The sequence below is a fragment of the Parambassis ranga genome, chromosome 2 (assembly GCF_900634625.1).
Source record: "Parambassis ranga chromosome 2, fParRan2.1, whole genome shotgun sequence".
NCBI lineage: Eukaryota > Metazoa > Chordata > Actinopteri > Ambassidae > Parambassis > Parambassis ranga.
The window spans coordinates 29759169-29786729 of record NC_041023.1 but is presented as its reverse complement, the minus strand read 5'-3'; the positions used below and the strand labels follow the sequence as shown (position 1 = coordinate 29786729).

General features: G+C 39.5%; 3 protein-coding genes across 8 annotated transcripts in view; all 3 read right to left on the bottom strand.

The window, feature by feature from the left end:
• Positions 1 to 120: 120 nt before the first annotated feature.
• yeats4 (YEATS domain containing 4) lies at positions 121 to 2233 on the bottom strand. Its single transcript, XM_028399977.1, has 7 exons — positions 1999 to 2233; positions 1661 to 1780; positions 1488 to 1554; positions 1289 to 1383; positions 1055 to 1144; positions 731 to 818; positions 121 to 570 (listed from the first exon to the last, which is right to left on the bottom strand). Exons 1-7 carry the CDS (start codon positions 2047 to 2049, stop codon positions 401 to 403), a joined length of 681 nt encoding a protein of 226 aa, XP_028255778.1. The 5' UTR covers positions 2050 to 2233; the 3' UTR covers positions 121 to 400.
• A 546-nt stretch (positions 2234 to 2779) lies between these two features.
• Positions 2780 to 17305, bottom strand: cpsf6 (cleavage and polyadenylation specific factor 6). Of its 2 annotated transcripts, XM_028399975.1 has the most exons (11): positions 17196 to 17305; positions 15715 to 15924; positions 15529 to 15632; positions 14312 to 14457; positions 13971 to 14144; positions 12906 to 13013; positions 11707 to 12205; positions 10670 to 10785; positions 10442 to 10595; positions 10131 to 10329; positions 2780 to 5171 (listed from the first exon to the last, which is right to left on the bottom strand). In XM_028399975.1, the coding sequence occupies exons 1-10, from the start codon at positions 17253 to 17255 to the stop codon at positions 10143 to 10145; spliced, it is 1758 nt and encodes a 585-aa protein (XP_028255776.1). In that variant the 5' UTR covers positions 17256 to 17305; the 3' UTR covers positions 2780 to 5171; positions 10131 to 10142. The 2 variants fall into 2 exon arrangements, with proteins under 2 accessions (XP_028255776.1, XP_028255777.1); XM_028399976.1 differs by lacking the exon at positions 12906 to 13013.
• A 441-nt stretch (positions 17306 to 17746) lies between these two features.
• The window catches only part of cacna2d4a (calcium channel, voltage-dependent, alpha 2/delta subunit 4a), a 68557-nt gene continuing 58742 nt past the window's right edge, over positions 17747 to 27561 (bottom strand). For 4 of the 5 annotated variants that reach the window (XM_028399269.1, XM_028399272.1, XM_028399270.1 and 1 more), the window contains exons 29-40: positions 25967 to 25981; positions 25500 to 25544; positions 25260 to 25322; positions 23541 to 23611; positions 22801 to 22876; positions 22650 to 22702; positions 21903 to 21958; positions 21064 to 21084; positions 20559 to 20679; positions 19902 to 20017; positions 19390 to 19472; positions 17747 to 19279 (exon numbers count right to left, since the gene is read on the bottom strand). In XM_028399269.1, coding sequence (XP_028255070.1) covers positions 19187 to 19279; positions 19390 to 19472; positions 19902 to 20017; positions 20559 to 20679; positions 21064 to 21084; positions 21903 to 21958; positions 22650 to 22702; positions 22801 to 22876; positions 23541 to 23611; positions 25260 to 25322; positions 25500 to 25544; positions 25967 to 25981 — 813 coding nt within the window. In that variant the 3' untranslated portion in view covers positions 17747 to 19186. The remainder of the gene's footprint in view (positions 19280 to 19389; positions 19473 to 19901; positions 20018 to 20558; positions 20680 to 21063; positions 21085 to 21902; positions 21959 to 22649; positions 22703 to 22800; positions 22877 to 23540; positions 23612 to 25259; positions 25323 to 25499; positions 25545 to 25966; positions 25982 to 27561) is intronic. The other variant, XM_028399273.1, reaches the window with a different exon arrangement.

The following is a 27561-nucleotide window of genomic DNA, read 5'->3' as shown; positions in this document are numbered from 1 at the left end:
TGCATGAATCCCTGAACACATCACATCCTGCTAGTGACCCAGAAAAGATCCACATGGTCTAAGAAGGAGGTCACGGTCCTCTGTGTTATGGATCAAAATGTAGAAAACATACACAGTCAATGCTGTAAAAACATGAGCTTTATATAAAAGTGAGACATCGGTAAAAAATGACACACCAAAAACGATACTACAAAGAGTTCTGACTTAATTTTTCCAGTGCAGTAATTGAAAACACAACACATCGCTGGGAGCAGTCTATTTTTTCAGGGTTGGCTGTCGTTAAATGTATATTTAAACATTTTTTTTAATCCTACTTTGCCTCAAACTCACACATTCAAGCCTACTCTGTGTTAAACAAAATGAAACAATGACAGAGAGCTGTGCATACAGTGGGCACCCCTCAGTGCTCTTTGTGGTCTCCGTCCTCTTCCAGTTTCCTGATCTCTGCCTTCAGGTGGTTGATGTTTTCTCTGCTGGCTTTTAGTTTATCTTTCAGCTCTGTGATCTCCTGGCTGGTTCTCTTCTTGGCTGCTTCCAGCTTCTCTTTGGTCCTTTGCTCCAACTCACCAACTGCAAGCGCAAAAAGGAACAAACGCAGCACATGAGGATGCAGCTCTTCCACACAGTGGCACAAGCTCAAGTTTACATCTTATATTCTTAGATACTGAGGTAAAATCGAACTAGCGGTTATCTTGCATTTATATGTTCATTATGAAACTACCATACGTACACTCGGTCTCATGCTTGTATGCTCCCAGAGTTAGCTGTCTGGATGTGGTAAGCAGCTGCTGCATCATGGCTGTCGGATCCTGAAAGATCTGGAAATTACACAGAAGGGTTTAATCTCTCTCTCACACACACACAGCTCTATGTAACACAAGTTAAATCATCCTGTCTTATGAAAGATATATATAGTTTACATTTAAATTTGTGGATCGTCTGTCCTGTGATGGTCTTTTTTTGTCCTTTGTGCAAAAACCAGTTGCTGCTGTAGTTGTGATTAATGCAGTATTAAGTGTGATCAGATATTGGTACAGCCTGAAAGAAACATTACCATTTCATCATAGAATTCAGAGACCACAGTCTTCTTGGGCATGGCACTGGAATCAGACTGGAACAGCTTCAACAGATGGTACAGAGTCACCTAAGACACAAATGAGGCTCAAATTAATGTAAGTATGTCCTTATCTGCCTTTCTGTTGTAGAAACTGTGCACTATAAAGATGAGCAACAGCATAGATATGCAGAACTTATTATAAGCCTGCTGTGTGCATGTGATGCCTCTTACAGGTCTCTCATTCGGATCAATGAAGAAGATCTTGATGATGATCTCAAACTCTCCCCAGCCTGTCTCTGTGATCTCATAGGGAGGTTTGGTGACCACTGGAAGGCAGATAAACACAGTGAGCTGGGCCAGCACATGATTGTTGTTTCAGTACTTTTGTCATATTGTTTGATGGAGTGAAGAACATCTCTGATCAACTCACCTCTCAGTGGATTACCATAGCTCTCATGCAGCTTAAACTGGATCTTCTTGACATAAGCAGACATATCCTGGAAGAACAATGTCATGTATTTACATGCAAAATAATAATTCTGCCCACCCCGGCTTGACAGTATAAATATCAGTACAACTCACATCTTGATCTTTATATTTTACCTCATTTCTGTAGGGCTTTACATACACAGACCACTGATGTGTGTGTCCGTCCTCCTCTCTCTTCTTCCCAAAGTAGCGGGCTACATTTCCAAACACAATAGGTTTCACAATAGTCACTCCCTGCAGATAAGATAAGAAAAGAAATATATATATAGATGTTAATATTATTTGCGTTACAAATACAGAGGAAACAGAAGAGAAAAACGAACTACTGTAATATTTAGAGTATATGCCGTGCTACTTTACCAGAATATTTTACTTCCCGTTTGAACGATTAGAAAGTGATGTTCACCTTTTTAAAATAATCTAATAAAACCCTCTGTGGGCAGCTACATTACCTTAACGCGCCCTCCGGAATCTGGACCAAATTCAGTCATCTTTTTAAACATATTACAGCGAGGAAACAGAGAAACATATGCCGTGGTACAGTCTAGAGCACTCTCTCTGTCCCGCCGTGTGTTTCTAAACCTAACAAAGCTGCCATTTATACACTAAAAGCGTCTCTTATGCGTCTAGCAAAGCTCATTTTGAAGTAACAGCCAAACAAGCGCCGGAAGTATCAAGTACAGCGTGTTAAACTGTCCGGGAGGAAAGCAGAGTAAGAACGCCAAGGTTCCGGCAGAAGGTGCAACAACGCTATGGTAACCGGCGAACTAATCAACCAGATCTGTTATTTTTCGTGTTTATCACGTTGCGCGTCTACTTTTTTCTCTCTCGCTGTTTCACTTGTCCCATTAATCAGTTGTTACAAATATACAAATACAATCTGAACGTCCATTTGTAAAACCAGCTGGTCATTTTCTACCAACTCTTATGTCAAAATATCTGATATGTTCAGCTCATATTTATACCATCGATGAAGCAAGGTAGTCCCCTTGCTAAATTCACAGCTATTTGTGGAACAAATTTATAATTTTTATAATTTGTCACCCTTGTGTGATCCTTTTAAATGATTTCTTTATGAGTTTTTAACATGAAAAACAATAATAATTTGGTAAAATAAATGTTTTATTCTTATAAGTTACCTGTAGATGTGAATATTTACCAAAACTCCATTGGCTCAAAAAACAAAACCATAAAACCAAAATGAATTTGAAAAAAAATTGGTTTATTTTATTTAGATCAATTACAATTGTTTGCCTCCCTGTCAAGTAAATATATAACTCGAAGACAACAAATATATAATTCATAGCAATTATTTAAATGAAACTAACTTAACCGCTAACTTAATCCAAACTAAACATTAAAACTAGTTTTTGATCATACAGACTTGAGGAAAAGTCCAGCTTTTCACTCTGTACTTCTGAATGAGTAGTTTCAAGTCTGAAGCTAGACTTCAATACATCAGGGGGATGAGAAAGTATCTGGGGGTGTGATGATGATTAGCACTACACAGTTGAACTAAATACTGAAAAACAAATACGTCCCCACTGCTTGTGCAGGTCTGCCAGACCTCGTTGCTTCTTTCTGCAGTCCATGTTGACCTTAGAAAAGAAAACTTACCTGCAGCCCTGTGGAGAGAGGCTAGCACAAAGCAAGTGACACAAAACTGATCACTTTAACCAACGACCTGTATACACATGTTCTAATTCGGACTTAGAGGACCAATTTTAAAGCAGCAAGTCTCTACAGAATCAACATAATGTGTACATACTTTGAAAGGCCATCAAAAACTGTTTGAATGTGTGGAATCATTTACCACAGACATTTTTTTTACCTTGCTGTGATTGATCGGTCCCACTTTACCAGGTTATTTTTTTTCTGTATCAAAACCCAATTTACATTTTGGTTCATTACTCTTGTTACAGAGTTTACAGGGTTAAACAATCATAAAACACTCAAAAAACACACTTCCAAGAACTTCATGAGGGTTTTAAAAAGGTTTGAATGAATCATTAGAGTTCACAATTTTTACATTCACCAACCTCTGTAAATGCTCATGGATTTGAGGTTAACAAACGAGAAACCATCTCAACACAAGAGGTTTGAGAGATGAAAGATTGTGGTAAAATTTTTGGTCAAAAGTTTGAGTAATTTTTTACCTTGTTTAATTCATACAAGTTCTCATATTTAATTTTATCAATATTCATTTTGAGTACAAAACAAACAGTTGATGTGGCACTACACCGCCACAGACCCTGATAATATTTTCCATCTTTTTGTTTTTTGCTCAATTCCGGGCGCTTTTAACTTGCTCAACCCGACACAAAACTTGGAAATAAAAGTAAAAAAAACAAATGAGGTGATGAAAGCCTTTTGTAAAAAGGTATCAACAGACTGCTTTGACAAACATGCAGAACATTTAACATGAGCGGCAGGATAAAAAGTGCTGCGTGGGATGTGACGATGTCAATGGTACGTTTTGCATCATTGAAAAATGAACAAATTTGCATGTGTCCTTGGTGTTTATATAAATGAGTGACAATGGGCAAAGTCTTAAAATGTGAAGACATGCCAAATGACAAATTTGGCTTCAGTGTGATTTTTTTTACTACAAAAGTTGACATGTGTTGGAGGGATCTAACATCAGTTTTTCACAACAACAAAACATAGAAAGACAATTCTGCTTATGAACCCTTTTGGTGGTGATTATTCGGTGTGATTACACATGAACAAAAGATCAGAAACTGTTTTGGTTTATGGTGTGTGGTCCAAAGCTGCTCAAAACCTATCAAGCTACGGTTAAGTGAACAATGCACGGCAGTACATTCATCTCATCTATAACCTTACCTTGTAAAAGTTTTATCCATTTGAAGAAAAAAAAACATGACAAAAAGAAATCCTTGCTAAAACCTTCCATCTAAAAAGTAGATAAATTCAATATGAAAAACATTTCAGCTCAAAATATACATTTAATATAAATGAACCAAACAGGTAGAGGAATTCACCAAATGCAGAGTGTACCTCAGTAAACATTTTTATTACAACACCATCTAGTTTTTAATCAAAAAGCAGAGACATTTACAAACATACTAATCATGAAAAGAATCAATGAGAATGAAAGGGAGGGAGGGGAGAAAACAGCCAACATGGACCCTATAAAAACTGACCTCTAAACTGAATGTACACAGTACAGCGCGCCAAAAAAAAGAAAAAAAAAAAGACAAAAAACAAAGAACAGATAGGATGTAACGTTTGCGTCTTCTATTTGGAGGATCAAACGGGCCATTGTTTTGTTTCTCTTGCAAAAAAGCGCCACAGATACTCATTGTCAAGTCAAATAAAACATCATAAAAATAAAAGAGCTGTTTGGAAAGTTTTTTAGTTACCATGAGTTTAGACGTTTGGATAACACAGCCTTACACAGGTCAGGGTCGTCCATCCGCTTGCACTTAGTCAGGCAGACAACAGACAGAGAAGGATGGGTGGAGAAGGAGAGGAGAGGAGAAATGGAGGGGGGGTGGAGGAAGAGATGGTGGTTGCAATCCTGTCCGGTCATGCAGGGTGGGCAGGGACTGGTGCACTGAAAGCGTTCCTCCTTTTCTTTCCATCCATCCTTGATCCTCGTGAGCTGAAAGGTGTCAAAATGAAGGGTGGAGTTTGGTTTCGAGCCAGCCCAACAGTGAACACTCCCCCCACCATAATTAAACCTCTACAACTACACATACACATAGTGTATACACCAGGGCTGGGTTCAATTCACTGTCAAGCTGAGTCACAATGTTGGCGTCTGAACAGCTTATTCAGACAGACGTGTGAGCAGACAAGCCTCTTTAAATGAGACATTTATCAGAAGTTAAATTCCATTAGAACTCCACCTACTGTGTATTTCCCCCAACCCTGGCACAGACAGAGAAACGGGGCATGCACATTTCAACAGTTCTGAAATCTATCAGTTATTCACACACAAAAAGTACATCAACAGTTGTCTCTAAATTGAATTTACCCACTGTTGCTATGACAAGTATCTGCATGCATACAGAGGTTTGCATATGAAATACAAATACCCTGAAATGTGTACTTAAAAACCATCACAGTTGTATTTTTGTATATTTAGCCAAATATATATGTGGAACAAAAACTAGACCTGCACTGATGTTAGCCACCACAACATGAGATTAATGAATCTCAGCAAAGTTTTTTTTTTTTACTGTTTATTTTGACTTAAAAAACTAGAAGCGCTAAGATTTTAAGGCCACTTGTTTTGAGTGTGTAAGACACCAGTATGTAGGGGTCTATCTTAATAGCTGGTCTGCAAATTAAAGTTGTGTTAGTATCTTTCTGGAAACATTAAGAAAATGAGCACAGCCACCAATATATTTTTTATATTTTCATCTAGGTACTGAAAGGCACTTTGTGGAATGTAATAGAAATAAGACCACCATGTTTTCCAGGAAACTAGGGACCACAAAAGAAAGACACAAATGACAAAAACAGCAGAAGATCGAAACACAAAGCTACAAAGTGAAAGGCACAGACTCAGACAGAGCAGGGAATATAATGTTGCCTCAACTGCTGACTGGCCATCAAAAGCAATCAGTATTATCACATTAAAAAAAGTGATGTAGTGGAACCCTAGAAAAATGTCTGCTTATGCTGTAAAAGTCAAGCATGCGAGGTGCAGAAATTAGGAAGGACTACCTCTTGATAAAACTGTGGCTGCAACATCTGCCCTCTGACCTGATCACATTTTAAAAAAAGAATGTTACATTTATGAGATGAAATGACCATTTCTGTTACAGAAAGTCATTTCAAACACGGTTTCCTCAGATTCTAGGACTGATGCATTTAAAGGTTTACTGTTGTAGATGTAAACAGTGTAACAATAACCAGCTTGCATAAACACAGCAGTGAAACTCATGGCACTCCTTTTCACAGTTTAAGCAGTAAGTTAATGTAATGAATCATTTTCAGTGGTTATTACATTTAAAATATCAGGTCAATAATTCACTTGACATATGAACTAAATTGGGTTAATTATAGGATATTATAATCCAGAGAAAAAACAAATAGCATAGTGTCAGTTAATACAGAAATGAAGAACAGGCAAACCAGGGTCAAACAGTCCACTACAAAGCACCTCATGTGTCATACTTACCTGTTCCTACATTATATCTGCATCTGTAGCATTTTGGTGTTCGCTGTTATTCATTAACAGAATTTTAAAATGATGACAATCTATTGATGATTAGCAGTTGGACACACAATACATTAGGAAATTTGTTAACCTGTGATACGCAGACCATTTTTTATTTTTTACAGATTTGTTTTTTGCAAACAGTGGAGCCCCTGTTAGCCAATAAAAATAACATGCACATTTTAAGATATTCTTTGGATCTGGCTGCAGCTACTTTGTTTAAAAAAATGTCTCAGTAACAGTCTGGAAATCAGAATCAGAAATACTTCATTAATCCCAGGGGAAAATTGCTTAAGTAACGTAAATAATAATATTTTTTGCATAACAAACTGTTTGACCCTGGTTTGCCATCAACGAGTAGCTTATTTGTAAAAGGGCTGCAATCAACAACACTCACATACACCTAAATCTGGTACAAACGCTATGCACTGGATAGTAATATGAACAGAAACAGATTTGCTTGGCATCCATATTTCCAGATTAACAAATTGATTTTATCATATTAAAATGCAAAGGTATGGAAAGTGGACATATGGACATGAAACTTTTGCCCACTTTTTTTGTCTTTGGTCATTTCATTCAAAATGCAAGAAACATTTAAACACATAAAGTGACTCAATAAATGCATTTTTGAGCATCTACACATTACCAAATGTTCACTGGACTTTGTGCCCACTGGAAATCTCAGGAGACTGTTGTACCTTAAAGGTTGTGGAAACTGTCCAAAAGCTATCATACAAATGTAAAGAATTTGAAATCTATGTAAGTTCAGTACAGTAATATTTTGATCAGATGATGCCAGTGGACACAAAGCCTTTGATTGCAGGAAAACACTACAAGATAAGTGGATGAAACAGATCAACTCAGCTAGCACTGAAAGCTAAAAACGCAACAACTCTTCACTATTATGAAAAATGACCAAAACAGTAACCAAGTTACATTCTTTTGTTTTTGGCTTATTATCAAAGTTCAGCAACTCCACATGTTAGACCACCCCAGCTAATATTTGTATGCAAAAAAAAATAAAGTGCATAAAAATGCCCAATGTACAGGCATATTCCTGCACTCAGTGCAACCACATTATTAAAGTTAAAACTATGAGAAATAATACTGGGGTGCTGCACTTACACAGAGAGGCTGAAGGATCCATGTAACCAAATAGACTGATTTAAACACAACACTACAGACAGGGACAGGAAAGGACATTAGAACTACGCAGAATTGTTTGTACACTATTCAACCACAGGTCCAAAAAATGAAGACAAGTGATTCAACACGCAAATGACCAACAGAAGAAATCACCATCCCAATTATAAAGTGTGGACTCCTAACACTGATGGTCATCAACATGCACCAGCAACCCTCAGGCCATTAGCCTGAAAGTGTTTCCTTCATATAATTTGCAAGCAAAAAACACTTTAAATACTGTAGTAATCTATCTACAGCCATCCACATATCATGCCAAAACAAAATCTCAAATATCCGTATGATTTCTTGCCATGTAGGGATTATAAATCTGTTTACATTTAACAGTGCAGCCAAAGTCAATTTTTTAAATTTGCATCAATGTTGAATAACAATAAGCATGTAATCATGAATATGGTGGACTGACAATAAAGATGTAAACATTTCACCGCACAATTCTGTTTTACAAGTTCTTACAAATGAAATTCCACTGAGTCTTACAGAGCACTTAAAGGGTGACTGAGAATTCTTTTATGGACTATTTTTCCCCCCCAACTGTCCTGTCCTCATGTGTTATAACAGTACTACAGTATTACATTGTAGAATGCCGCAGGTGGTAACCACTGTGTGAGTGGGTGGTCCCTTAGCTGTCTGTATTCAGTAATTCCTGCACATAAATTATATTAGGTGGACCACCAAATTTACAGGATTATGCACAGACACATTGCTTTCGGCAGAGAAGACAGCTGCCCAAATTTCTGATTAGAATTCATAGGGAGTCTTCAATGTTATTAGGAAAAACAATGTAGTACAATGGATGATGTTAAGTGTTGAATGTCTAATTTGTCAATTTTAAAGGGATGCTAAAATGGGAAACCATTCTTTTCTGACGATAAGAGTACGTTGAGAAAGGAGAACAGCAAGTCAGCACATCTTCTTCTCACTCAGACTTTAATACCCACACAAATCCCCCTCCATGACCCTTTGGGTGCTCAGCAGAATCAGAGAAAACTTGGGATCCCAAAACACTGATTTTCATCATCCTAGCCTTTGTTTTTTCTAGGTTCATGTGTGATTTTCTAATTTAAAAAAAAAAAATAGTAATGTATTATATACCGATTTTTAACATAAACAAGCGCTGGCACATCCAATTATTTCAGCTTTGAGATACTGATCAAACTGTGCCGTTTTTCCCTGACTTTAGCCTTGAAGACATTGTGACAAATTACACCTGCATTTGAACATCATCATCACATCTATGTGGTAAGAACATTATATCAAAGTTACATGCATGAGCATTTTTCATGTCACCTCAATGTCTTAAACCGAGGTGCAGTACGACACTTCACACCAATAAAATGTCAGGTGATATTACTGGCATGCAAATATGGCACCATTACATTAAGAATTCTTTTCTGTCCAAAAATGACACTCTTTGAAAAAGCCTTACTTTCTCTTATAACATACCAATGTCTTATTTGGTATACTCAACTAATACTGGTAATTACACACACACAAAAGTAAACACAACCCTATCTGTATAAACAGGCCATATAAAGTGCTAAATCTGTACTACAAATGTTTATGTTTTAAAACCCCCCCATTCAGTGAAGGCACTCGATACAGGCATGCTGACAAACCAACTTAGCAGTCACATTAAAATGTAAATTTACATGTCATGTAAGGGCAATTTAGTACTCATTCTTCATTTTCAAAACACAGTTATGCTTAACATTTGGACCACTGGCTAGGGTTACTGGTAAAAGTTAATTTGCTCTTTGTATACAATCTTAATGAGTTGGATATCTGTACTACCAAAAAGGCAGATAACACATAATCCCATCCAACCATTTGTACTTTTTATTTTAACCAGCCCCTGAAGCCTGTAGACCAAAAAAGTTACAAATTTATCCATAGTGAAGTTCCAGTGACTGTCAGTATTACTAGGTTTGAGGGACCTCCAGCACAGATACAACTCTTACAAACCCCAATGTGCTGTCCAAGCAGCAGAGTGAATACATACAAAGTGTGTTACATACATTTTATGAGACAATATACATATTAACAGTGTCCAAAGAGAAAACAGCTGACTTACCTTAACACCTACCTGAGCGGTATAAGTGTTAAAACTTAAAATCTCAGCATTGGTGTTTTCCCCTTGTTTCGTATCTAAGAACAAACACAACAGTAAAGACAAGTTGTACCCACCTCCGGTACTGGCTAGCGATGTCGGTACTCCCTCTCCCTCTCTCTCTCCCTATCTCGGTCCCGATCCCTCTCACGATGGCGATCTCGCTCTCGGCTGCGTTCTCGGTAATAGTCTTCATGCCTGTCACGACTGCGCGACTTGTGTCGCCGGCTCTTTTCCCTCGAACGGCTGTGGTCACGTTCTCTGGAACGTTCTCGCCTGGCAGAGACAACGAATTATCAATAGGCCATCATTTAAAGAATGACTGTATCCAACTGGTTTCATGTCTTGACCTTGTACTGAACATCTGTGTGATATTTAATGGGCCTACCTGGAGGCAGAGCCGTAGCTTTTTGACTCGATGCCATGCAGGCAGTCCTGCAGGGAACTGATGAGGACCTTACAGCGGTCGTCTGCTGACACTTTGGACTGCTTAATCAGACTGATGGCCGTCACCAAGGTCTCAATAGCACTGCCATAATCAGCTACAGAGATATTATAATGTTATGTTAGAACTGTTCACTCATAATTACACAGAACATGCACCACAATGCATTACCTGCACTGGCATCAGACACAGCCCTGGATATAGCACTAGAGGAGATGGCTCTATTCCTGTTCATGATCTCCTCAAACTCTGCTTCACTCAGTGGGGTCCGTGAAACCTCCATTTCCCTACAAAGTCACAGACACAAGGACAGGAGCACAAATTACATTTCAGACTAGCTGTAAGCTGTAACTGTAAGCAGACTGATATATTCATTACATGTAGGGATGCACCGAAATGAAAATTTTTTGGCAGAAACCGAAACCCGAAAATGAATTATCCAAGGCCGAAAACCGAAACAAACCGTATTAAGCCAATCATTAGTACCATTGCACTTATGGCTTTAACTGTGTACTAACCTCACTAAAATCAAGGCATTGCAAATGCACAACTTAATATTAATGTTTCAAAGAATAAAGCAATTGAAAATATTTATTTAGCACATTCCAACAATGCACAATATAAAATAAAATAACTTAGCTTGACCCCACTCATGTATTACGTGTACATGTTATTTAAATAGGGCCAGTGCATAAAAAAAAACGTCCAGCAGAAAAATAAATCTGACAGTCACATATATAGTAAATCAGAACATCATAGCCTGTCTATGATTTTTTAAGGCACTGCAGGATCTGACTGAACACATCAGACAGCGAGGGCACGCTGTGCGCTTCAAATGGTTCTATGCATCCACGCTGCCTGGATTATTTTCGCGTGTGCTCCAAGTATGATCTTTATAATGCGGATGAATACTGTGATGAAGTGTAAAGAATCCGAGTAGTGAAACGCGTGCAGGCGGACTACGAGTGTACTTTTAAGAATTTCACTCCACGGCCCGTCTCAGCCTCTTTGCTTAGAAGACGCTTTAGCAAGAAAAGACACCGCAGACATGCTGGAGCGTCATCACAACAACATCCTGTTTCAGCTGAAAACCGAAAATGCACTTTTGGGCCATTTACGGCAAAAAATTTGGTGCATCCCTAATTACATGTTTCTAAATCTAAAAGAGGAACATGAAACGGGCATACATTTTGTTAAACCATTCTTACCGGCCCCCTGGACCGTAGTCTCCCCTCTCATATGGTGGCGGGCGCCCGTATGGATCGTTTGGTCCTGGGGGTCCTCGGCTGTCATTGGGGGGCATGCTGTTGTTTCCAGGTGGGGGGAAGAAGGCTGGGTTTACATGGGGAGCTGGTGGAGGACCACCTGGTGGGGGACCAGGCATGTGTGGAGGTGGAGCCAAAGCCATTGGGGGTCCAATGGGACCGGGGGGACGAGGAGGGAAGGGTCCTGGAGGTGGTGGGCCTTGTTGAGGAGGTGGAGGCCCTGGAGGAGGACCATAACCTGGAGGAGGTGGACCTGGAGGAAGGGGTCCCATTGGTGGCTGGCCAAACTGACCAGGGAAGAGAACAGGAGGAGGAGGCCTGTCGCCACGGTTTGGAGGACCAGCTAGGGGAGGGGGGAGGCCCTGGCCAGGAGGTGGAGGTCCTGGTGGGCCAGGAGGACCAGGTGGGCCGGGAGGGGGGCGTGGAGGACCCTGCATTCCACCTGAAGAGAAGATAAAAGAGACAAAAGATACACAATGAATAGTTTTTTTTATGTCCACAAAGAACTGTCCGCACAATTTTAACAAATAATTGAGAAACAGGTGTGCTGAGCTCTAAGTGTTTGTCTTCATCTAATATACTGTACTTTTCATGCACACTTCATACATTGATGCCATTTAATTGTGGCAGTTCGGAGGTGGGACAATGACAGACAGATAAGGAGAAGCTGCTGCTTAAAGGAACAATGACAAAGAAACAAGATGCTGAAAAGTAAAACAAGAAGCAACTGAACAGATAAGAAAAAAAAACACTCAGGCAGGCTGTGTTTTTACTGGAGGTCTTGCATTTTATCCTGACTTTCTTTTCCTTCAACAACTAACTAACAGCTAAAAGCTTCCAACAGCTCCAAAAGAGCATGTTATGTTGAATGGCAAATTAACTTGTAATGCAGCAAATAGGGACAAATACTTTTGGCTTGAACACATTTTAACAATCTTGTTCAACTCCATGAAAGATCTCAGACTAACACAATTTTGCTTGATTCTGAAACCTAAACTGACCTCAAATGTATTTGTCTGGTGCCAACATCCCTAATTCAGAAGTAAAGACAGCTGTTTCAGAAGCATGATTCCTTCCAATAAACATCTGCGGCTTAGAAAAAAACATTGATCGTGTCAATCGGATCAATCGAGGTGTTTCACCTCTGCCATGCCAGCTCCCGTTCCTGCCCCCCGGCGGGAAGGGATTGAAATTCATATCCATCAGTGGGCCATCTTGGTGCCTAACCAGATCTGGTCTCATCTCCAAGCCTAATGGGGAAGAAAGCAAACCCATCACAACTCTTCCCTTTGTATTCTACTGGCTGCTAACTGAAGACCTGTCACAGCATGGGGCACCAGCCACTAAGCAAAAGAAGAGATGGGTGGAAAAAGAGTGGGATGGAAGGCAACAAACGCAAAACAGGGAAAAAAATTAAGAGGAAAGCTGGCAACTCTATTCTCTCTGACGGCTTATGTAGGGCAGCCAATCCAGGATTTGTTCGGGGTTTAAGGTTGCAAGAACACCCAATAATGCTTGAGACAAACTGCTTGTTAAGAAATGGTGTTGAAAATGGTCAGTGAGCAGACAACTACAGCCAGAAATGATCATTTGTTCAACTGGAGATAAAGTGGGTCAAACTGAACAAACCAGGCAAAGAGGAAAACATGCAGACACAGATCCTAGCCAGGAGGTATTTGAATATAGTTAGATCCTTCACAAGAACTGCAAACTTCAACAGAATGGCATTGGTTGCATGCAAATGTGAGTATTTAAGATGCCTGGAATGTGCTAACAGTGCAGCACTGCCAAGCTGATAGCATAGGTTCTCTTGTCACACTGTTGGAATACTACAGAATATTTATCTTGGCAACAAGCCTGAAAACAGAAAAATGAAGCTCCACTGACCCAGTTACCTCACTAGGTGCAGAGAATGGCCACTGCCAGCAGCGAGAACTCCGTACACAAAAAAAACTAACAATAAGAATTTGTTTGTGTATGTATTCACAGTGCATTCATCCAATAATTTATTATTACTAGCCTACTACTAATAGTAGCTGTCTCCAACAAGGACGGAGATATAATTTGTTCGAATGCTCCGATTGATCAGGTTTCGGTCTTGACTTTTTTTTTTTTTTTTTTTTAAAATCACCCTTGCATTAAAATTGAAAGGGACCTGGTCTTTGACCTCAAAGCAACAAACAACCAGCCTTTGTTACCAAACTAACCGGGAAAGTGTGGTGGTGGGCCCCCAGGCCCTACAGGACCAGGAAAGCGGTCTCCTCCGGGGCCGGGTGGTCCAGGAAACTTGCCTCTGCCTCGGCCCATGGGGAAACCTCCACGGGGTCCAGCACCAGGAGGACCAGCTTTTCCTTCCCCGGACATCTGGCCAGACTGGGTACCTGTGAAAAGCACGAGTTAACGGTTCAATATTTTACTGGTCACCCCACTATAGGCCAAGAGCTGGTTCAACACTGATAATACAGTCAATATCTACATATTCTTTATGGTATTTAGAGTTGTTTTCTATTAAGCTGGATTTAAAGAAATGTGCACTTTTCCTAATTACTTTTGCGTGATTGCATCTCAAACTGACTGAGCGACTGCTTATTGCATGGTGTGACGATGGGATTCTGGCCATGAAGCTCCCTCTTGGACAGCAGCTCCATTAACTTCCTGGATGACCCCTCTGAGCCCACACACACCAGAGCAAACCTGAAAAACAAAAGCAAAGGACTTACACCATCAGATGACTAAGTGCTCAAAAATGTCTATTTTAAAAGCTAGTGTATTTTCATATATATCTATGAGCAGAGGAAACTAACCACAATATAATCATGAATCTGCCCGATCAATCATTTTCCAACATGTTTCATTCTACAACATAGGTTCTCAATGCGCGGCCTGCAAAAACATTTATGGCAGCCCGCAATGAATTATGTGAATTTGTGATATGAATTTTTCATATACCGGCAACACCAGTTTAAATAGCCTAAAATGTCCGGAACTCAGGCGGTGGTAAATTGTTTCACAGGGGACGTTTTTCATTTCTGCACATGAAGCAGAGCACAGGTATTAGTAGAGTTGTTGGTGAGAATGGACAGGGGACGTTCTGAAGCAGGAATGTGTGTAAAACTCTTCACACAGCTCTCAATCACCCTCACACACAAGCAGGTTTTGGAGACTTTTGGGGACGTTGCACAGCAGTAGAAGCAGGTGAACAAACATGATGCGGAGGAGGATGATGTTGCTGCTGTTTGGGATTTTACCACCTGTTTTCCCAAATATCTCTGCTTCATACATGTTCACATAAACTGCTGCTTCTGCCGATGATTGGCAGCGAAAAAGAAACAAAACCTGTATGTGTGTGACGCTACGTGCGCTGCAGTGGAGAGCTGTATGAAGAGTTCTACACAATGGTTTCTCATGGAGTATGAAAAGTCACAGATTTGGTTCTTATTTCTGCCACCTTAGCAACACGAACAGATTTGTCTGTCCTCGTGGAGTATTTGACAAGCTTCAGTCATGTCACTCCACCTCCTTCATCTTGTGTGTCCCATGTGTGTTTATTGCACATTACTAGATACAGACCAATAAATGTAAACTGTAGAGATGCAACTGGGTCATTAAAATGATTATACATGTAATTTGTTTTCTTCTTTTTTTTTTTCATTTATTTTCTTTGCCGGCCGTCAGTCCAATGTTGGGTTCATAAATTGGGCCTCAGCTATGAAAACTTTGAGAACCCCTGTTCTACAACAATAAATACGATAAATAATACTTTACCCTTTTGACTGGCCATTGGCTCTGTTTTCAAAGAACTTGATCTCCAGCACATCTGTGATACCTATCGATCGGATAGCTTCGGTCAGGTCCTCATCTGTTGTCCACTGTAAAACCAAAACAGCATCATCAGCGTCTCTACTGGTTTGTTTAAGTTCACAAACTGCGTGCAAAGACTCTGACACCCACCCACGTAAGGTTCCCTATGTACAGCGCAATTCTTTTGCTGGTGTAGGTATACACCACATTTGGTGGGGCACTCTTCCCTCCTTCTGTGCCGCCAGGTGCAGGTAGTGCATCCAGGTACTCGCGATCTTCTGGAGCATCTCCATTGTTGGCTGATGGAGATATTACATCATCATATAGATCGATCTGCTCATGGACCGGGTAGTCAGCTTCCTGTAATTGAGACAATAGCTTAACAGTCAGACACACAGGTGAAAAGAAACACTCTGCAACATCCAGTACAAATGTGTAGAATGACCGCAATGATTTGATTCTTCATCCATTCAGGAAAGACTTGCACACATGTTCATTTTAATGTCTGTATCAGTTCAGTGATGCTTGTGGCTGCTTCAATTGACACTGTAAATTTCCAATTTGGGTTGCTGCTGACACAAATCAAAAGTACTTGTGCTGCCATCTAAAATACATTAGTCCATGGGAAACTACCAAAGGCCGCTCTTTAAATCACTTCGATGTTTACAAGAGCTTAAACCTGTCCCAAAGTAACGGTTAAATACCTAACAAATATTTGAAACTTTTAAGTTTGACAAATTACATTAATGTAACATAAACCATTACCTTTTTTACAATGTGACTTACTTAAAGTCACAATAAGCAGCTCTGTTGATATCAAGTTTAGTAGAAAAAAAACACCTCATTAGGAAACAACCAGCACTCGAGCGAACCTGAACGCATCTTGTCCTAAGCCCAAACTCCTACTGCAAAAACGCGCTGAATTCTGCTTCGTAAATGTATTCAAAACACTGTTTCTATACGCTCCACAAAACTTTTTTTCTTGAATCAGTCTAAACTGATATAATCTCTACCACCTGCAAAGAAAAAGTTGCGTGTAAGAAGGAAGAAAACATCAAGCTCACTCAATGCTAAAATGAGCTAATTTTCAAAAGCTATAACTACATAAATAATGTGTAATTCACATATTCGATTGTTGGACTAAATCTAACGACCCGCTTTTTCTTTGAATAATGTCATTATCAACAGATTAAAAAGGGACTTTGGCCTACCAAACAGTCCTGGAAAAACTGCGAGGTTAGCATCGCCTAACTAAACCTTCGTCTGTTTGTTTCGTTAGCCCGCCACTGGCAGCGGCCATGATGCGGCCTGAAACTGCGCTAACGATGAAAATGGTACCTTTTAGCACATCCTCTCAGAAATTACCCCCAAACAGAAAGAAGCAAGTGCTCACTGTATGTTATCACACACACACCCACACAATACACCTGGTCGACCAAATATCCAAAACAGCACGAATGCTGCGAGTTGAGGCTGCAGGCTTGCAGCATGGTTAAAGGGGCCTGTATGCGATAGACGCTCAAATCTTGACCAGCGAATACAATTCATAATCACATTATCATCAAAAGGTTATACAGATATGCTAAATAATTAAACATTAGTGATAGCGTGGTGAAAGCAAGACTTAATACCTGGTTGAATTCCTCCTCTACGTCGGCGTAAATATCGATGTGATCCACACCGTCCGCCATTTTCCTCTGACCCGTCTCTCTCTCTGTCTCTCTCCGCCCGGCGGTGTAGAGCAGCGACAAAAACAATGTAACACAACGAGGCAACCAGCGCCCCCACTGGTCACATCCGCTCATTACAACACCTGCTATAAACTCCCTCAGTGAGTGTACTCCACTTAGAAACTACTAAAGAAACTTTCTAATGTTAATATATCAAATGATTCATGAGGTGGACATTTTTATCTTTTTTCATCCACGTACAACAATAACTTTTTTCATAATACAGATTTGATTATTAGGCTTCAACTAGTGTTCCTTTCTTTGTTCATATTTTCAATGTCTTTTCAGCTAAAAATGACATGTCACCAGGATGGAAAGAGAATACCTTGCTTTTGAATAAAACTGTTGTTAACATTATTTTGTTCCTCTTATGTGTACAAAACCAACAAACCACACACAACAAAATAAAACTGACAGCAAATGGAGTACAAAAACCAAAAAAGGGACATTTTAATTTACTTGGTACAAATCATGGCTTCAGTCAATGTGATCATGTCACCCATACAATAAACTGCATATTGTACAGTGGAAAACTCAAACAAAAAGCAGGACCGGTGATTAAAGTCACTTTCAAATCCTCTCTGAGACAAAACACACAGTTAAGAATGTGCATACACACACACACACACACAGGCATTCAGTATGTCTCAGTTACATAAACAGGCAAAGTCTCAGGCAATTGTGTCATCAGCCCAATGTAAAGACATGCTTTCTAAGGTGATTTTAAAAAATACCATAGAAAAAGATATGTGGACACTCATAGGCCAAAATGCAACTAGGAGGCTTAAAATATATAAAACACACAAGCAAATGTATACAAAAATACGCTATGCAGTTTCATTTACACTGAGATAACAGTTGTTTCAACATGACTTCAGCTATAACCATTACTTGTTGTAACACTGTTATTTATTATATATTGTTTTAATCAGATTTAGGAGATATAAATGAATAAAAACTGATTTGTTTTGATTCCTAGAACATTTGTTTGGGTGCAAATGATCATTTGTGGCAAACACATGCAGCTTCAGTTTGAAGAATTACATCCTGTGAAGATCTACAGCACATTTCTGTATTTTCAGCCCAAAAAATGTAGACATAGAGTATGTACAAATACACAGAAAGACACACCTGATGAAGACAAAAGGCAGACAGACATTTTCCTTCAAACAAATATTTTTGGGAAAGTAAAAAAAAAATAAACAAAAAAATAAATAAACCTCATCCTCTTTAACTTTATTACATATGATCATTCTACATAAATATCATTTTCATTTATATAGCTCGGTTGTGAATACCTTCTTATCACTGTGCCATTATTGTTTAAAAAATAGACAGCGGTGTCCCACCCCTCTCAGGAGCTTTATTCAACAATACAAAAAAGCAACGTCTGCAGATAAAGCATTGTGGATGATGTTATGAAAATATGCATGCTTGCTTCTGCATATATAATATGCACGTGTGCATTTGCAATCTTCAGCTCAGGGGGAAATGGGAAATGAGAAACATGTTTTGATCCTCCATTGGACTTTGTTGTGTTGCACCTTCTGACTCATAATCCTCTTTTATAAATGCACGTCATAGTTTCAGCTGCGACCTCTTTAGTCCCTTTTTTCATTCTAAGATGCAAAGCGGTGCATGAGAAAATAACTAATAGAAAAGTATCCATGGCAACAACAGGCCATTAACTTGCTTTTCATTTTTCTCTGTAATGTCAGTTCAAATGTGATTTCTCAAGAGTTCACCAACACATGCTCATAAACCATGAGAGTCCTTCAGCCACTGTGAGCTAAATGTGTTGTTTAACAAAAAAATCCACCACAGGTGATCTCTGAATTTGTTCCAGCCTCTTCCTTCACAGGGAAAGGGTGACATGGCGCAATTGTCCATGATCAGGAAACAAGTGCGGAAAAGAAGAGACAGAGGAAGAAGAGCGAGTCTGACAGGGATATAAAAGAAGCCCCTCCACAGTCGTTGGCATTCTCCTACAGGGACAGAACAGAGAAATGATTACATTCTTCACTTTCTCACATAATTTAAATTATTGAATGAAGATGTATGTATGTGTCAGGAAGTGGAGTAATGAGAAGCTGACCTGTGGGTGATAAGCGTGGCAAGACTCAGGGCGTCTGCGAATCTTCTCAGACCTCATTCTGTCACACTTTACCGATGCGTTATGTGCAGCGGGGTCAAGGAGCAACAAGAAGACGGCTGTCTTGCATATTTCAATGATACAACATAGCAGCTATACAAGCAGTAACAATATATCCATCCACTGTGAATGCCTGACGTAAAGTGAAGGCTGTGTGGTGATACCATGAGGTGCCAATCTGTTAGGTTTACTTTGGTGATGGCTATAGCACTCAGCAATGATGCTTAGAGCAGATGTGCTTTTGAACATCACTTCAGTCAGTTTAACTTAATTCTCGTTGCATGGAGTTCACCATTTGGTACTGATTTGAAGTGTACATCTTAAGGAAAACATGCATGCCCAATTAAGTCAAGTCCACAGTGTTCACTGCAATCTGTGTGTGCATCTGCAGAGCAAGTGTAAGAGTGCTAGACAACTAGAATCCACCACATAATTATATGAATATTAAAGGATATATTTGACTTCCTCTGGCTGCAAGGTGATAGATGGGAACTGTCTGGAGCAGTCACAGTCAGCTTGCACCACCAACATCAACAGGTTGCTCTGTGGTATCTGTTGCACTACAAACATCCTGACAAGAAAAACATTACACTGATTAAAAACATGAAAATAACAATCATTAAATTAGCAGTTTCACACTACCTATGGTGCATGTTTACTAAAAAGCACTGTTAAAAATCTGACCTTGTATGAGTTGTAAGCAGATGTGTTGTACCACATGTGGCCTTATGAGGGCGCTCACATTCAACCTCACTATCTGGGATTCTTTCCTCTCTCTCTCCTCCTCCTCCATTTGCCTCCCATTGCTTTCCATCTTTGTTTCTGTCACTCACTCTCTCCAGCTGCTTTTTTTGTTCATTTCCTCTCTTAAAACATTCTCACTTTACATGTGCTTCTCCAACCCCACGCACCCTAATCTAATTCAGTTCCTTTCTACTTATTTCCCTCTTCCTGACACTCTTGCATAAATACACTCTGCTCTCAGCACGCAGGGCAGAGCAAAGCCGTAGAAAATGGATTTTGGAGGGACAATTTAATATGACTGGTGTAGGGCTTAGTGAGGACTGCAATGCTATTTATGTGTGCATAAGTGTGCGTGAGCGTGTGCTTACTTCTGGCATCGTCCACACTTAATAATGCTGTTGGTCTCTTTGACTGACGACTCGTACACAAAGCTGGGGTACTCGGTGTCGCACGGCTGCAGGATGTCCCCTTTTTTCTTGTGAGATGAGGCTAATGGAGAGATAGATAAGGGTCACGTCTGGAGGTTATAAATGAGCTTGTGTGAAAGTGACACTGTTGGTGACTGACAGGCTGAGAGGGAATGAGGACCAGTGTCTAAACGCTTCACACTTCAGCCGTTTATTGCCATTTCTACCACAGCCAGAGGCACTCTAGCTCACTGTACCCTCAAAATAAATTTAAGGTGAAATGATGACTTTGAAATGAAAAAGGACATTTAACATGTCTGCTTGTGAGCCATCTGTTCTTATTTGTGTTCTCTAGAATCACATTAGCTGCAATAAAACTCAGTGTTGCTTTGAAGGATTCTACAGCTGTGTATAGTCCCACTGACAGCTATGAATCCAACACAAGAAATCAAACACAAATACTCACACCCGCTGTAAGCAGGCTTTGCTGATTGGAGCGATGATGATGATGATGATGATGATGAAGACATAGAGGGGATGATGGACAGGTTAGGGTTAGTAGACAGATGAGAGGTGAGAAGATCAGATGATACAATGCTGTTATATTGCTGAATCTCCACACTAGTGACAACACAATTTAAACACAGAAAATATAGGTAATTGATACATTTGGGGCAGAAGATATTAGTTACATATGTATCTCTCCTTACATGCAGACATTAGATTTCTGTCTGCATCCCAGTGTAGGGGCTGCGTTCTTTAAAGGGCACACTTTACAAGGCGCTGTCCTGTTTTGAAGGCTCCTTCATATGTGGCCAACATGTGTCTCCCTAGTAACAAATATTGCATCAGCTTGATCCATTGCATGATTCATTGGCTGAATTCCTTTTACAGCAGTGCTCCACAATCAGAAATGGAGTAATCCAAATGTTAAAATTCACTGCAGCTTGCTATGACAATAAGTTGTGATAAACAGGAAGGCCAGAATGTTCTAACAATGTTAACAACTGTTGGCTCTACATCCACAGTCTATCGAGGTGATGCATCCTTTGAAGGCACTGGTGAGGACACAGCTTCTAAATGATTATGCAAAAATGAAATTTAGGTTTGGGAAGGAGTTTAGGTCAGCACCAAGGAAATGGACAACACTGGCCTTTGTGCAGTCACCTGCTACCTCTGCTTTGAGGTCTTATCATCCAGAAAAACATTGGGGTGACAATGTTGCACGTGAAGGCATGGATATTCTACAAGATATATACAAAGAGAATTCTGCCTTAACTAGACATATTTTCTGTGTGAGCTCACCTTCAGCGAAATGTTCTGTGTGCCAGAAACCACAGAAATTAAACTCTAGGAGAAACCTGTGTGAGGGAGACAGAGAGAGAAGGGGAGTGAAGAGTGGAGTGGACTCAGAGAGGAAGTCAATTAGGCAGCCATCATTATAGACCAAAGCAGATTGCAAACAGATTGCATGTAGCTTTCAAAAACTGGGCCAGGACCCAAAGTTGTATCAAGGGAATAATAAAATGGGTCCTCAAGTTATTCAGCAGTAATTGGTAGCTTTGGTAACTGCTTTCTTCCTAACTGGATAACCAACATGTTATTTTTAATGAAACTGCTGCATGATTCAGTGTGAAGTAAAAAAATCCTTAATATAAATAAATTGTCAGCAAGTTTGTTCGAAAGTATAAATCGTGTTTTTTATTTCTCAAAAAAATTGTTTTCCTCTCTGAAATGGATTTTGAGGGGGTTATTTATGCTCCACTCTCAAATGCACCACATCACTCCACCTGATCACACATAGTTACATTATACTTTTTTGATGAAGCATCTCACTCTCGATCATAACATTTTATTGAAATGTTAGCAGCTGTTGCAAACCCCACACAGATTTAGAAGATCCAATGTCTGACTAGTGTCCCACATAATTGGGAGGAGCTTTTTAACATATTGCAAAAATGATGCAGAATGTTTTCATGGGGAAAAGAAAAACATAATTTTACAGCAACAAAACTGGAACAGCTGATTCTTGTTGCCCCTGGCAACACTTACAGCAGGAAGTTGGAGAGGAACCACTTCAGGGTTGAAGCCAAACCATAGAATGGCTGAGGAGACAGACAGACAGATAGAAGGTGTTTATTGGAGAATTGATTGGTGCCTATGAGGAACAGCACTGTAGAGTGAACGAGTTCATGGTACATACGCTGAGAAGTGGACGGGCGCTACTGACAGAGTGAGAGTTCATCTTACACATGGCCTGGTAGTCGAACAGGGATACCCTGAGGAAACAGAAGCACATGATGTTGTTGCTCCTCTGGCAGTATTTCATTGACTTTCATTGATTCCTTGACCCCTCCTCCATATCACACAGTGTGATGTGGCTGAACAGTGACGCCTATCCAGAGGCAAAAATGTCTCATTATTTTGTAGATTTTCTAGGCCAATTTTTTCATTCTAATTTGTAAATATTGGTCTTTACGGCTCCACGTATATAAATATTACAAACATACAGTCAGTGCCAGTGGAGCTCATGCATACTCCAAACTAGTTATGTAATATCCTGTGTCAAATGAAGCATGAAGAAATCTTTTAGCTGTGTATAAATAGCACATCACTCATGAGATTTCAAACATGAAAGACAGGCACAAACTAAGAAGGGGAAAAAACCCAGATCAAAAAAGCTCAAAGGGGAACAAAAAAAAGAAAACAGGCAATGTTACTTTATATGAAATGCACAGAAGCATGCAGGGAGGAAAACACAGAACAGCATGTAGCACTATATGACATCCATTAGGGCTCAGTGACATGAGATTATTAAAGTGGCACTTCACACTGCAAAGTGAGACGACAACATAACCCTGCATCCTTCCCTAACAGACAGACAGACGGAACACACAGCTATCTTGTCACCCAGTCAATCAGGCAATGACAACCAGTCTTTACCTTTTGAACATGCCCATTCTGATCAATGTGGTCATCACTGATCCGTCAATCTCACCAAAGAACCTCCCCACCTGTCAGGAAACAGAAGGGATAAGATAAACATTGTTCGAGACAATCAGTGCAGCTGAACACATCAAATCCATGTCATGATAATCTGGAGGAGTGTGTGCCAGCTCCTTTCTGCAGTGTTTATACTTTCCATGTTCACCGCAGTATGAACCGTATGATCAATTATTCATCCATGTTGTGTGTTTGTTTTTATAGCTATGTACCGTATGTTATAACATATAAATGTGTATGTATGTGATATTTAAATACAGGAGAGATTGGATACTGCAAAGTGTTTATTTTTGGGAAACACTTTACCATCCCGATGAGAAAATTGATGCCATTCATTTCATATAATCTTTATCAGACACAGCAGAGTCATGTATTTACCGTGAGTTACTGGTTATGTGCCGTTTCAAGACAATTCAAGGTGGATATTTAAAAAAAAAAAAACATAAAACTGAGGGCACAAGCACTCTTTTGGCTGCAGACAGATTAGTGTTGTAAAATGCTCTGCTGGGAATGGTTGTCCCTTTTACCTTTGATTCATTACCACTGACTAATTTTACAGCTTAGACATACTTACTCTTAGAAAAGTCTGAATCTTAACAGTATATACATTTAAAAAGTATTATATAAGGCCAGGGTGTGTCTACTAATTAGTAAAAAAAAAACCTAAATGGACCCAAAGGAAATCCCTCTAAACACTGATAAAATAATGTAAGGGATTAAACCTTATTTACAAAAACAGTACATTTGATAGTGGTTCACCCCTGACCCGAAAAAGACATGCAAGGAAATTTTAAAGGACACTGTGTGACATTTAGTGCCATATAGTGGTGAAGCTGCAGACTGCAGCTAACTGTTCCTTCCACCTTTGCTTTTTTGGGCAAAAAAGGAGAAACTACAGTGGCTACTTCTAGAACCAGTGTTTGGTTTGTCCCTTTGTGGGCTACTGAATGGACCTACTGCCTATGTGTCAGGCTTCCACTCGGGTCAGGTTATTGTATGTTGAAAATAATTTCCTGTTTTATTTTGAAGTCCTAACTCTCCTCTCATTTCAGGTGTCTTGTCTTCCCCTTCCTCGTGTGCACCCTCCCCTCGCTGATTACCTGCCCCACCCTAATGTGTAACACCTGTGTCTCATTGTCTCCCCTGCCAATGTGTAGTGGTACTAGTCTAGTACTAGTGTTTTCCCCGCACTCCCTGCCAGATCATCTTGTTTTTTCTAAAAGCGTTCCAACAATTCTTTCTTCTGAGTTACTAGTGTATGAACTTCCTTGTGTTTTCCAGATTTGTGCCTCTTAGTCCAGCCCTCTTTGGTACTGTAACTGGTTGGATTGATTACTGGTTTTTCACCCTTCTGTTCTGATTGTTCTGATGATTCATGATTACATATTCTCATCAATTCACTGATGAAAATATAAATGCTAGTTTTTGTTATGTTAATAGGTGCCCTACATCCTACTCACTAAGTGACTATAATATAATAAACACATGCTGTCATTGTTTAGACCTGTTTTTCTGAGGTTGTTTCTTTTGTGTTTGTGTTTTTGAGGTGATAAATATTGACATGCTGAAGAGCTCTCAAATAATCAAGTCAAAGACTGAAAGCACTCCAGCTGTATTCTCTCTCTGTCTGTGTGTGAGTGTGCATGTATGTGAACTCACATCACTTCGCTGCTTAGAAATTAGGATGAAGCCATTATTGTCAACCAGGTAGCACGTGATATCCTGATATGAGAGACAGAGAATTACTAATGTAAGGAAAGATCATGCTGACAGAAATACCTACTACATTCTTACATTTATAGCTCCATATGGTGCAAACAGATACTATCCAGGGTTTTAATATTGACAATGATTATACTAAAGCTATAGATTTCCACATGGATTGATAGTTATACTCACCAAGCTGCTACAGCGAAGAGGACAAATCCCATCTATATCTGAGCACTGGAGAAAAGAAATGATTGTGTTTTTATTCATTGTGTTTATATCTGTTTATGTGAGGACACAATGTGAACACATGCTCTGTCTGTGGAGGTGTTTGGCTGGTGTCAATGTCGACAAATGCATGTGCATGTGTGTGTGTGTGACAAAAAAAGATGTCTGTGTGGGTGAAAGGCTGTTAATTTGTGTGAGATGTGGCACGTCTACCTGTGATGGGCTCCTGAGTGTCTTGCTGGCAGGTTTGTGCATGTTTACTTGGTGCTCTTTGACTGTGTGTATGTGTGTTTGTAATCTGCTTTAACTGGGGTGTGAAGCTGACTTCACAGAGCTCAGCAGGTGCTGAAGATGTTAAATTTGGTTCTGTAGAAAAAAAAGTGGAGCGATGCTTGTGACTGATGAGTAGAGGGAGAATTATGTGTACTTACATCTGTGTCATTTGGCTGAGAAGACACAAAGAAAGGGAGAAGCATTACTTCAGTTAATGATGTGTAAATCAATGCATTGACTAGTCTCTCTCTGCTGCTGTTTCCTGTTGACAAAGCCCTCCATCTTCTTTAAGTACATGTCTCAAGTGACAAAAAACTCAACACATTTTAAAAGCTTTACTAAAAGAAACTCCAAATTTTTGTTTAGTGCTTCTAAAAGCTTTAATACAAAGCTTTACCTCCATCAACAGTCTATAAATTGGTTCATCTGAGAGATTCTCTTTCATCTGTGAATCGGCCGTGCGTCAAACATCAATAGTTTCTGTGGTGACCATATGGTCACATTTTATGTCTGAAGTATATGTGGACTGGTGTCTATGGACAATATGTCTTTGGAATCAAGCTAAATAGAGCATGTCGAAGTGTGGATGAAACAATCAATCATCCTTTTCAATGCTATTACCGCAGAGTGTCAGTCTTACTCTATGCTTCCCATCACTGCTTCCTGAAATAAACCACAATTCAGTGGAGTGACAGAAATGGAAGTGCTTCCACACACACAATGGACACATTGCATGGCCTCTAAAGGACATCTCTAACTAACAGAACTGTCTTTCTGCTAAATAAAGTGAATCCTAACATCCAGGAATCAGCAGCAATCATTTTCACACTCATGATTTTTGTAGCTAGTTTTTGTGGACTTAGTGGTTGTTACCAGCATACTAAAAAATAAAACCGAACCATAAAAAGTGACTAAGTATATACTAAATATATGAGTGAGACCAAAGGATTCGTCCCCAATTTACAAATCACCTTCTTTTCTCCAGCCTCAGGTAAACCAGCTCTTTAAACCTGCAGTATATAAGAGGCTGTTCCATCTCTCATCTGGTGACTCCAGGATGAGTCAAGCTGATGGTGAGAACATCAATTAGCACTTCAAAAACCTCTAAGAGATTCTCTTCGCTACTGGCACTAATGCTATGTGTGTCAACAGAAATTTGAACATGTGAACATCTGTTTTACCATTTTGATTTGTTATAAATCCTGGTTTAAAAAATAATGAATAATTTCAATAATATATTTTAGCCATTAAATTAGTGAAAATTTAAAACATGTGATATGTCACATCACTCTCACTTCCAAGCCATTCGCTGCTTTTGCACTCAGACAAAATGTAACAGCAAAAGACAATGAAAGATAAAGGGGTGTTATATTGCAGGATTTACACTGTATTTATTAATATAGTGCATCTCATTCCAGTTTTCAACAAGATAGGAACATAGTGTGTCAGCAGAGCAAGCATAAATATTCACACATGTAATTTATAGAGAGCAGGCAGGACGCAGAGGGCAGTACAGAGATGTCAGAAGAGTTTCCTACTAACATTCTGACTGACTCCCATTAGGTGCTTTATTCTGACCCTGACTAATTCATTATTTATCTGCCAATAACATCTTATTTTAAGGCAGGAAACCTTACACTGCAAGTTGAAGGTCAGACAGGGTTTCCATTATGTAACTTTTCCACTGAGACGGTGTGCTTTAGTCATTCAGACCAGCTAATTGGATGTTATTAGTTGTTAAAACACACCAATT

What these genes read in the sequence shown, in the direction of transcription:
- yeats4 (XM_028399977.1), bottom strand. Translation starts at nt 2,049, where the DNA reads ATGTTTAAAAAGATGACTGAATTTGGTCCAGATTCCGGAGGGCGCGTT. An exon ending in CTGAATTCTATGATGAAATG is followed by an intron (nt 819 to 1,054) that starts GTAATGTTTCTT and finishes TGTAATTTCCAG; the next exon opens with ATCTTTCAGGATCCGACAGC. An exon ending in ATACAAGCATGAGACCGAGT is followed by an intron (nt 571 to 730) that starts GTACGTATGGTA and finishes TTGCGCTTGCAG; the next exon opens with TTGGTGAGTTGGAGCAAAGG.
- cpsf6 (XM_028399975.1), bottom strand. Translation starts at nt 17,255, where the DNA reads ATGGCGGACGGTGTGGATCACATCGATATTTACGCCGACGTAGAGGAG. An exon ending in GCCAATGGCCAGTCAAAAGG is followed by an intron (nt 14,458 to 15,528) that starts GTAAAGTATTAT and finishes TTTGTTTTTCAG; the next exon opens with GTTTGCTCTGGTGTGTGTGG. An exon ending in CCCACCACCACACTTTCCCG is followed by an intron (nt 13,014 to 13,970) that starts GTTAGTTTGGTA and finishes CTTCCCCATTAG; the next exon opens with GCTTGGAGATGAGACCAGAT.